The sequence below is a fragment of the Lissotriton vulgaris genome, chromosome 12 (assembly GCF_964263255.1).
Source record: "Lissotriton vulgaris chromosome 12, aLisVul1.2, whole genome shotgun sequence".
In the NCBI taxonomy this organism is placed as follows: Eukaryota; Metazoa; Chordata; class Amphibia; order Caudata; family Salamandridae; genus Lissotriton; species Lissotriton vulgaris.
The window spans coordinates 100,135,531-100,148,210 of NC_141700.1; the positions used below are offsets into that span (position 1 = coordinate 100,135,531).

The 12,680-nt window shown below is 45.5% G+C and overlaps 1 protein-coding gene across 2 annotated transcripts in view; it reads right to left on the minus strand.

The window, feature by feature from the left end:
- DCST2 (DC-STAMP domain containing 2) overlaps positions 1–12,680 on the minus strand; it is an 84,714-nt gene that overhangs the window by 34,739 nt on the left and 37,295 nt on the right. For both annotated transcript variants that reach the window (XM_086947375.1, XM_086947376.1), the window contains one exon: positions 5,832–5,962. In XM_086947375.1, the coding sequence (XP_086803501.1) occupies positions 5,832–5,962 (131 nt within the window). The remainder of the gene's footprint in view (positions 1–5,831; positions 5,963–12,680) is intronic.

The window sequence follows — 12,680 nt, forward strand, 5'->3', positions numbered from 1 at the left end:
GTAAATGGGACCTGCTGGGCATTCTGAGATACTGAGAAAGTTCTGGAAAGTTTCCTTAAAGGCACGGTATCCCTTTTTGAGCCACATAATGGCAGCCTATGGGGCTTGTCTGTCTTGCTCTTCCTCTCTATCATTCCAGAGGCTTTGCTGTTTAAAGGGGAAGTTTTTCTCTATGGAGAAAACTTGGCAGGCTGTGCTGTGTGTGGTGCTGTGTGTGGTTTTGGTGGAATGTCTAGTCGAAGTACTGGACAGTGTAGCCTGTGGATATAGGCTGCATCATATGTCTTTAAATTCTCTCTTAAGTGTCTGTGCAGGACTGCATTGTTAAACAGCTTAAGAGATTATTTTTGATTGCTCCGGGGTCCACGCTCACGAGCGGGACTATTCACTAGATTATAACTATACACAGAGATCCCCTACTACTGAACTACTAAACAAATCCCACTGTCGCTCCAAATAGATAAAAACAGTTATAGACGACATATCTACTAAACAAATCCCACTTTCACTCCAAACAGATAAAAATAGTTACAGAAGACATATCTACTCAACAAATCCCACTCTCCCTCCAAAAGGATAAAAACAGTTACAGAAGACACATCTACTAAACAAACCCCACTCTTGCTCCAAATAGATAAAAACAGTTGCAGAAGACATAGCTAGTAAATGATCTAAAGAAAGTCCAACAGTAATATGCATTTTCAGGCAGGGATACTGAACACGCTCATCATTCAACCATCTGGCGACATGGTACCCAGTATATTACTCAAGAAGGAGGTTTGTAATCTAGAAGAAAATGCTGCTCCCCACATTGGCCTTAAACAATCCAAACTGCAAAAGTATAACCTCACAAAGCATTGTTCATATATTTAAATGTGAACACTTACACATTTACAGAGAGAAAGCTTTTTTGCATTAATTTTTTGTTTCTTATCACCTTTCTTTTAACTCATTTAAAGGCTTCCATTATGGAGGGAGACCAACATGTCACCCTCACTTTACATCGTCCCACTCAAGTACACATCCACCCTCTCTACCCACACTTGTCCCAGTTACATATTTTGTAACTTTTTTGCATCCTAAAGTTTTGTACATTTCCCCATTCCGAGTCTGGTTCCGCCTTTCCCTCCTTGCTTATCTTCCTTGGTCAGACATCTGTGTTTTCTGTCTTGCCCATGTTGGACTTCAAATCATTTTTCTAATTATTCAACTTCCTTTACTGATTTTTTTAACTTTTAAACATTTTACTTTACAATTTCTGAACTTTTTAATACATTAAAATTGTAGTGCACTCTATTTTGGCGCATTCAAATTTTTATAAAACATTTGACAATCTTTAATGATTTACTTCTTTTTAAAGCATTCTTAAAATTCTGGTAAATTATGTGGGATCTTTGGGTTTTTAGAGCAAAGTATGGGTTTGCAATTACAGCTGTGCACAGTGGTCTCCTGTGATGTAAGGTCCTCAGAGAACCCCTAACCCGTTTGAGTGTGAGTGGTGTGATGTTATTAGTTGAATCTTTCCTATGGTTGTGTTTTGTAGGTGTGGTTTGTCCTGCAATTGTCTTCTAAACGTCTGAGAAGTTGGTGTGGTGTTGTGTTTAAGTAGTCTATGGGGGTGTATCACAGTGGGTGGGTGTGTCTCTGACCTTTCAGCTAACACATGACTGCTGGGGGGGTGTAGTCTTATTGCGCCTTGTGCTGGCTAGCATGGTTGCTGCACTTTTTAGGCCTAACGTGCATAGATTTGCAGGCTTTCGATATGCTGTGTAACTGATTGATTAGGATTTGGATTCTGGTGGAGTTATAGCAGATTATATTTTCTCTAAATAGAATATAGGCTACTTGTGTTGTCCAACTGGATAGAGGCTCCTCATAAACATGAGACTGGTCCCACAAGAGGTCCATTAACAAAGAAAGAACATTTCTAGTCGAGGAGACAGGCTTGACTGGTTATTATGTTTGCTCTTTGGCTCCTTAGGCATTTGGGATTTGACAATGCCCATCCTTTATGAGGAAGGGGCTTCAGGGAATGAGTGATCTTCATGATGTTGATTCTTCTTTTCAGGTTGCGATTCCAATTATTCCTGAGGGCGATTTTTGTTATTAGTCAAAATGCAAACAGAGAGCGTCAGATAGTCGGATAACTACCCTTCAGGGTCCTGGAATTCATACAGGTACAATACCGAACAAACATGACCTATAATTTTGGGTTTCAGACATTAAAAAAAGACATTATCCTGCAATCTAATGGTCTATTTCAAACTCCATGATGACAGCACCAACTTTCTCGCATTGATTGGACAACTTGTTCTAACTCCTAGAGTTCACAATTTCCATCTCCTCTAAGTTTATGAGATTACTGTGGAAAAGGTTAATGAAAAGTCAAACCCTTGTCAATCTTTCCTTGCTTCCCAAAGGATAGTAAATTACCATTTTACAGTGTTCTTTAAGGTGACTACATTTGCTCCATCTCCACAAAGATTTTATCACATTGCCATCAACACTGCACCTTCCTCTTTGCCGCTGTTTTGATATATATACTTCCAAACTGATAGTGAATAACAAATTTGAGGAATATGTACAAGACATTTACAGAATAGTCTTATTGTGAAGTCCAGTTCTTCAATTGTGGCATCTATGGTTTTTGTCCTATGACCATTCCTCTTAAATAACCATAAACAATTGATAACCCTCAACCCTTATAAATGAAATTCTAGAAGTAGTACAGAAAGTTATAATCACCTAAAGTGAACAGTGAGGAGCTTATTAATTGCTTTACGTAAAGCCATTGTTTGTTAGCCACAATTATCTTCCATGACTGATCAGCAACATTTGATAGTCAAACACTCTGTCCAATTCAACTAAGTTATAGCTCTCAAAATTGCTAGTACACCCATGAAAGGCCTGCCTCGCTAACCTCTCCTTCACAGTCTCAGGTTCTTCACACTGGTCTTTGGTCACCTCTCTTATCGTAGGAGAGATACTCTTTCCGGGTTAGGATAAGAGCAGAACATGAAAATATAAGAACTGAAGGGGGTGACATTTATTAGCAGAAAGAGCAAGCTAATGCTCTGGGAAATCTACTTCAAACAATAGGACTTCTTGGTTCCACCTAGAGAGATGTAAAGGGACAGCATGCAAATGCAACACAACAGGTGACTGATTCTGTGGTTTTTCTGGTGAGCTCACAAAATATATAATACAAACTACTACTGGTTGTCTTCTGCACATTGGGCCTTTAACATATTTTCTCACATGAAATTTGTGGTTTGTTTTGCAACCTCTGCCTGAAGCTCATACTCCTTGGCACACCAATGCCAAAGACACCATGGCGGACTTACTCTTAGTGTTGCACTGTGATAAAAGTAACAGTGGACACAAATTTTTAAATGGCTCATTTTATACCTGTGTAAAAGATTCTTACGGGTGCTGAAATTGCACAATGATTAATTTGTGACATTTGCTAGCTTTACGGTCATAAACATTCAATTAGATCAGACTTTGGCTCGTGACACGACCAGCAACGGCCTCCGATTGTCAGCCAATCTAATGGACATATTTAACATCCTAATTTGGACCAGAACAATATCTTCAATGCTTTAACCATGAAGGTCAAAGCAAGTGGATCAAATAGGCACACAAGTACTGGAATTTCCATATGGTGTTTAGTCCGAATATTGGAAACAAAATATCATGGGACAATATTTTGTGCCAAGAATATCGAGGACAAAGCTATCGCGAAGGTAAATTTCTATAGGTAGGTACGTTTTTCTATATATAACTCCACATATATGTACCGTGACAATATATATATATATATATATCTCCAAGGTACGTAGATGTGGAGTTAAGAATAGTAAATCTATACTTACCTACTTGCACTTACCTTCTCGATATTTTGGTCCTCAATATTTTTGACACAATATTCTGTCCACGCGATATTTTTGATTCCGATATTCTGTCAGTGATCCCTCCATGCAACGGCACTCCTAGTGCTAATAACCAGTCACCATTCATTTTTTTTACAAAGGGATTCATCTGCATTTGTACTGTGGAAGTTGACATTGTGAAGAAATTAACAAAAAACAAGATTGCTTTTTTTAAATTATTCATCAGCTCTAGATAACTCTAAGGAAAAGTGCGAAATATCACTGTACACCCGAGCCTCACTCCACTGGCAATCGGGTCTGAGTGCCCTTCTGTATTTTCCCCTTCCTGATTTCTATGAACCAAACTTTGTTCTTGCTGCTTCATTTCTATTTGTGGTTAGGTCAAGTCATGAAAACTCCTACCCTTCGGCTAAATACACTTGTTTGATTGGTGGAATATCCATGCAGTTTTTAACCGCTCTGAGATCCAACCTTTCGTGGACGACATATGTCAGTGTACACATTTAGCCTTTCATCTGTTCTGGTGAACTAGGTGCCTAGATATGATGTCGTTTAAATTCGTGACTCACAGTTTATTTCCCAGAGCGACCTCAATATAATTGCCTGGACATGGTCCCTAGTGAGTGATCATTCTTGGTAAACTGACTCATTAGTCCCAGCTCTTGCACTGATTCCTTGATTTTTCCAGGACTTTTTTTCTTGGAAAAAGCCCACTTCTACAGAAATCTATATTGTAATCCTGGGTTACCCCTATATCACTGGCATTTCCGGTCTCATATCTGCCTGTGGTTTGTGTGGGGCTGTTGTTTATCGTGTGGGGTGGATGCTGGCTTCCCAGTGGCCCCTGCAGTTGGCGAGTAGCAGTGATACACTTGCATGGGTAGTGGCCCATCTACTGTACGGCATCATTGGCTGTTGGTCATGGTGCAACGCGTTGAGTCTTGCGAAACAGTAACTGATTCCAAAATGGAACGCCTTGTCCGATTTCATGATCATCAATCCACAATACCTCATGCTTGTTTCTGCTCAGGTGACTATACTGAATAGTAAGTAAGGAAACCACTGACACAGGAGCTGCGTAAAGAAAGGCTTCGGTTTCCCATTTTCGAACAGATTCATCATACCTTACGATAAGTTTTTCAACCTTATGTCCTCCTTGACTGCTGTAGTTAGTGTTGTAATCCACATGGTTCTACAGTTCATTCAGGGGGTTTTGCACTTATCAGCTTTTGGCTGTTGAAGGAAGGTCTGTCCTCTGCCGCGTGATTTCTTGGTTCTAATGATCTGATATCTAGATATGGGGAGGTGTATTAATTATTTATTATTACCCCACTACCAGCAGCATCATTTTACTCCTAATACTATCCTATTGTATCTAATAGTGAGCTGGAAACAGCCACCAGGTGAGGACTACATTGGAGGAAAATAGGTCTATGATTTGGTCCATGATGCAATGCCTCATTGCGACTGTGTTGCGTGTAAAAACCTATTTATTGCTACCTGATTAACGGTGTATGAAGTAAATGCCTACCATGTATGTGTTGTTACTGTTTGAAACACCCTATGTGTGTTTTTTTGTTCATGTCAAAACAAAACAAAATTACTCCCAAAACAAAGTGAGTTGAAAAGGTGTCTTCGAGCTACTGCAACCATCCTTTGACAAATGTCCACTGACTGACATTTCTTGAGTTTGACTGAGGGTGCGGGGAGGTAAGCAAGATGTAGACTTTCAATCCGAGCACCCCCATCTCACAGCGGCAGTGTAACATAACCATTTAATACTTAATACTTCATGTAGACAGTCTGGCAAATGACAAAACTCACTCATAGGCTCACATGAGTAGGAGCTACTGGGAGTCCCATCCCACCTCGCCCTGCTGCCCACATGAACGGCGTCCTGCTCTTGTGAGATAAGGAGCTTGAGTGGGAGATACTCACTTGCGACGTATTATTTTCAGAGGGTTGAATGTTGGCTCATCCAGTGAATTCTTTGCAACTTTGGTCACCATGTTATTGGGCACACCCAGTCGTTTCATCGCGATGCTGTTGTACAAGAAGCAAATCCGTTCCTGGGGCAGAATCATATGGAGCTGAGGTTAGCATGGTGAGAGCGGAATATGGAGGGGAACCCTGCCCATGGAGCATGTCAACAGAGGCGGCTCAGAATATGTGTAGGACCAGACACAGTGAGGGGGATGGGATCAGCAAGAGGGGCTAGAATACAGTGAAAAGCAGATACATACCAGAGTCATCCAAGGAGCACCATCATGTTGGCAAACTGTTACAGTGCAGGTTGTCCAAAGAAGCAGTGGACAGGATACAGGGAAACCAGCCTTATGCAGTCAGTAAAAGTGGCTGACCCACAACAAGAACCAAGCACACACAGGGATCAGCACAAGGATGTCAGAATATAAGTAGTGTCAGCCAAGGGTAAGCAGGGATGAGCCTGGCATTAGAGTGAATGGGATACCATGTAGGGAGAGGGTGCATGTGGGGAACGACAATCAAAGGTAGCGCTGATCAGATAGGGAACCTTATATAGAGGAAATCAGAAAAGTTTACCTGGAACATGTTAAGCATGGATAAGCATAATTTGTCCGCCTATCTGAGCATGAATGTAGAGATAACTGGGGACAGAACAGAGTCAGCAGACACAGGCTGGACATTGAGGAGAAGGTGAACGGCAGGGATCAGCAGAGGTGGGTTGGAGTATAGAGAATTGAGACATAGTGTAGATGGGACCGCAGAAACGAGGCAGAATAAAGCTAACTGGACAAATAAAGAGGCCACCAGAAAGAGGGCCATGAGAGAGAGGCCAGGCCATAGAGATCCAACTGGACAAAGAAAGAGGGCCATCAGAGATGGGCCAGACCATAGATAGCCAACTGGACAAAGAAAGAACGCCATCAGAGATAGGCCAGACCATAGAGAGAATTAGATACAAAGCTGAGGACTGGGATGGAGAACAGAGGGTAGTGGACACAGGCAGGCTGCTAGATGAAGTTAGCTAGAATATAGAGAATCGGGCTTAGAGGGCTGCAGGAGAGCAGATGTGCATCAGAAAATAGAGAAAACAGGACACAGAGAGGAGGTCAGCTGATATGTGCCCTAGTAGGGCGAATCTGACACCGAGAAGGGCAATGAAAGATTTTACTCCAATGTAGTGACTTGCTACTTTATCCTTTAAATGTATTCAACACAGACTACATCAGACAGCTCTGACCCACACAATTAAGGCCTGCATTCAAGCCCTAATACTCTGCCAACTGCTTCTACCCCAAGTGGACTTCCCCATGGTTGTATACCTTGAAAACATGCATTGGCATCACACAGAGGATGAAACACTCACACACCACAAGTGCAACACATACCCCTCTTAACACAACACAAAAGATAAACACAAATGCAAAACTAGTCAAATGAAAATTCACTACATTCTCTTTCTTGCTCCATCTTACCATTACCTTGCCTGCCCTTCACAATCCATTCCATATTCCAACAAGCATAATTGGCTAGCACCACATATCCTTTTGCAGCTTTCCATGTCTTCCAAAGTTAACGGAAAAAACTACAGACGGTCAGAGTCTGACTCCTACATCATCACTTTTGTAACCCATTTTTTCATGCACTTTTACTTATTATGGTACTTTTTAGGTCTTCTCTATTCAATCCCGTAGGGATGGTAGGCGAGATTTATAGTAAGCGTTTCGAAAAGTCTACCCACTGCGGATCGAGTACAGTTCATGTGAGCCAGGCGTGTGCACCGGAATTCGCTCCCCCTACCCCTCCCACAAAGCAAGACAAGAACATCAAAGCGACCGCGGCCGCTCTGATTCCATTTGCCACCAGGCACTTCACGCGCTCCTCAGGTCATAAACAGGACCATCTGCTCGTGAATCGGAATGGTGGCATGGTTGCCCAGCCCCCCTCCCAGCGCTGCCTTTCCTCTGCCATTCTATGGTTTCCAATACGTCTTACTAAAAGTGCACTTTCCCTGCTCCCTAACACAGGCTTCTCCACTATAACCCTCTTTTCGTTAATTTTACTCAGCTCTCACCTTTAACCCAGCCCACAGACACACACACACAGACCCCACACACACCCCGCCCCCCCTCTCCGCGCATTTGCCGAGAGCTTCACTGACACTTTCACTTTAAATCGGTTCTGTAAACGCAAAATGCGTTCATTGACTGTAATATGTCAAAGTATTTTAAGGTAAATTTCACACCGTTTTGATTTAAAGTGGAACAATGCATGTGCCTAAATAGTAGAACAGCTTTTTCGGATGAAATTGGCGGCGAAAACTCTCCGTGAGAAAATTAGTCTCAAGAACCAAGAAAAGTTTTGGTGACGTCATTTTGCAGCACTCATCTTAAAAAATCGTAAATCCTACTTGCTACAAATAAATATAACTGAATTTGAGCAGGAATGGTGAAATGTTAAAAGTCACTCTGACAACAACAATGCTTTTGCTAGGTGGAAGTTCAATCTGTCACATCACGGCACGCAAGAAACATTTTTTTTTGGGGGGGGAGGGAATAGTTGTGCAAGCACGAGGTGCCTAATAGACAGCGTGCTCTTCCCCTGTAAACGGAAACATAACATTTTGCAATCCCAAATGTGTAGGAATGTACGGAGTGAGCGCTCGGAGAACAGACGTCACGCGGAATGACAGATGAGAACAGCATGGGGGAAATTCTCCTGCTAACTTAAAAACGGCTCTTGGGATGGCTTCACGGAGGAGGAATGTGCTTAGCCCATATAATTTCATTCTATCGGACCTGAACCAGCGCCAAGTAAATGAAAACAACTTCTTTTAGAGACACCGTGGCCCAACCTCACTTACGCTCACACCCTCACTCACCCTCACACCCTCATACCTTCACCCCTCACCCTCACACACCCTCACACACCAACACCCTCACACCCCCTCATCCTCACACCCCCTCACCCTCAGATCCCCTCACCCTCACACCCTTACTCCCCCTCTCACCCACCCTCTCACCCTCACACACCCTCTCACCCTCACATCCTCACCCACCCTCTCACCCTGACCCACCCTGTCACCCCCTCACCCTCACACCCCTCACCCTCACCCCCCTCACCCCCACACCCCCTCATCCTCAAGCCCTCACCCCCCTCACTCACACCCCCTCACCCTCACACCCCTCACCCTCTATCACCCTCACACACCCTCTCACCCTCACACCCCCTCACCCTCAAACCCCCTCACCCTCACCATCACACACCCTCACACCCCCTCAAACACTTTCTCACACTCACACCACCTCACCCTCACACCCACTCACCCTCACACTCACACCCACACCCCTACCCCTCACCCTCACACCCCCTCACCCTCACCCACCCTCCCCCCTGTCACCCTCATTCCCATCACCCTCACCCCCATCAACCACCCTCACCCCTGTCACCCTCACTCCCATCACCCTCACCCCATCACCCTCCCTCACCATCACACCCCCTCACCCACACACTCACAATCCGACAACCTCACCCTCACACCCACTCACCCTCACAACCCCACACCCCACACTCTCACCCTCACACAGCCCCTCACCCTCACACCCCCTCACCCTCACTCACCCTCACACCCCCTCACACCCCCTCACCCTCACCCCCTCACCCCCTCACCCTCACACCCCCTCACCCTCACAACCCTCTCACCCTCACACACCCTCACCCTTACCCTCACACACCCTCATCACACCCCTCACCCTCACACCCCCTCACCCTCACATCCCCTCACCCTCACACACCCCTCACCCTCACACACCCTCTCACCCTCACTCACCCTCTCACCCTCACAGACCCTCTCACCCTCACCCACTCTCTCACCCTCACCCTCTCTCTCCCCCTCACCCACCCTCACCCTCGCACCCCCTCACCCTCACACCCCCTCACCCGCACCCCACCTCACCCGTACACCCACTCACCCCCACACCCCTCACCCCCTCACCCTCACCCCCTCACTCTCCCTCACTCTCACACCCCTTCACCCTCACACACCCTCACCCTCACACACTCTCACACACCCTCACCAGCATAGCATAACAAAACATAGCATAGCATAACAAAACACAGCATAGCATACCATAACAAAACAGCATAGGATAGCAAAACATAGCATAGAATAGGAAAACAAAGGATAGGATAGCAAAATAAAACATAGCATAAAACAAAACATAGCTTAGCAAAACACAACAAAGCATAGCATAGCATAACAAAACACAACAAAACATAGCATAGCATAACAAAACATAGCATAGCAAACCATAACAAAAAAGCATAGGATAGCAAAACATAGCATAGAATAGGAAAACAAAGCATAGTAGAGCAAAACAAAACATAGCATAACAAAAGAAAACATAGCATTGTATAACAAAACACCTCTCACCCTCAAACCCCCTCACTCTCACACCCTCACTCTCACACACCCTCGCCCTCACCACCCCCACACACCCTCTCACTCCCACACCCCCTCACCCTAACACCCTCACACCCCCTCACCCTAACACCCTCCCTCACCCTCACACACTCTCACACAGCCTCACCAGCATAGCATAACAAAACATTGCATAGCATAGCATAACAAAACACAGCATAGCATACCATAACAAACAAGCATAGGATAGCAAAACATAGCATAGAATAGGAAAACAAACCATAGGATAGCTAAACAAAACATAGCATAACAAAACAAAACATAGCTTAGCAAAACACAACAAAGCATAGCATAGCATAACAAAACACAACAAAACATAGCATAGCATAACAAAACATAGCATAACGAAACAAAGCATAGCAAGACAAAACATAGCATTGTATAACAAAACACCCCCTCACCCTCACACCCCCTCACCCTCTATCACCCTCACATACCCTCTCACCCTCACACCCCCTCTCCCTCAAACCCCCTCACCCTCACACCCACTCACCCTCACACTCACACCCACACCCCTACCTCTCACTCTCACACCCCCTCACCCTCACCCACCCTCACCCCTGTCACCCTCATTCCCATCACCCTCACCCCCATCACCCACCCTCACCCCTGTCACCCTCACTCCCATCACCCTCACCCCATCACCCTCCCTCACCATCACACCCCCTCGCCCACACCCTCACAACCCCACAACCTCACCCTCACACCCACTCACCCTCACAACCCCACACTCTCACCCTCACACAGCCCCTCACCCTCACACCCCCTCACCCTAACTCACCCTCACACCCCCTCACCCTCACACCCCCTCACCCCCTCACCCCCTCACCCTCACACCCCCTCACCCTCACAACCCTCTCACCCTCACTCACCCTCACCCTTACCCTCACACACCCTCATCACACCCCTCACCCTCACACCCCCTCACATCCCCTCACCCTCACACACCCCTCACCCTCACACACGCTCTCACCCTCACTCACCCTCTCACCCTCACAGACCCTCTCACCCTCACACACTCTCTCACCCTCCCCCTCTCTCTCCCCCTCACCCACCCTCACCCTCGCACCCCCTCACCCTCACACCCCCTCACCCGCACCCCACCTCACCCGTACACACACTCACCCCCACACCCCTCACCCTCACCCCCCTCACCCTCACCCCCTCACCCTCACCCCCTCACTCTCCCTCACTCTCACACCCCTTCACCCTCACACACCCTCACCCTCACACACCCTCACCAGCATAGCATAACAAAACATAGCATAACAAAACACAGCATAGCATACCATAACAAAACAGCATAGGATAGCAAAACATAGCATAGAATAGGAAAACAAAGGATAGGATAGCAAAACAAAACATAGCATAAAACAAAACATAGCTTAGCAAAACACAACAAAGAATAGCATAGCATAACAAAACACAACAAAACATAGCATAGCATAACAAAACATAGCATAGCATACCATAACAAAAAAGCATAGGATAGCAAAACATAGCATAGAATAGGAAAACAAAACAAAGCATAGTAGAGCAAAACAAAACATAGCATAACAAAAGAAAACATAGCATTGTATAACAAAACACCTCTCACCCTCAAACCCCCTCACTCTCACACCCTCACTCTCACACACCCTCGCCCTCACCACCACCACACACCCTCTCACTCCCACACCCCCTCACCCTAACACCCTCACCCTCACACCCCCTCACCCTAACACCCTCCCTCACCCTCACACACTCTCACACAGCCTCACCAGCATAGCATAACAAAACATTGCATAGCATAGCATAACAAAACACAGCATAGCATACCATAACAAAAAAGCATAGGATAGCAAAACATAGCATAGAATAGGAAAACAAAGCATAGGATAGCTAAACAAAACATAGCATAACAAAACAAAACATAGCTTAGCAAAACACAACATAGCATAACAAAACACAACAAAACATAGCATAGCATAACAAAACATAGCATAACGAAACAAAGCATAGCAAAACAAAACATAGCATCGTATAACAAAACACCCCCTCACCCTCTATCACCCTCACACACCCTCTCACCCTCACACCCCCTCACCCTCAAACCCCCTCACCCTCACCATCACACACCCTCACACCCCCTCAAACACTTTCTCACACTCACACCCCCTCACCCTCAAACCCACTCACCCTCACACTCACACCCACACCCCTACCCCTCACCCTCACACCCCCTCACCCTCACCCACCCTCACCCCTGTCACCCTCATTCCCATCACCCTCACCCCCATCACCCACCCTCACCCCTGTCACCCTCACTCCCATCACCCTCACCC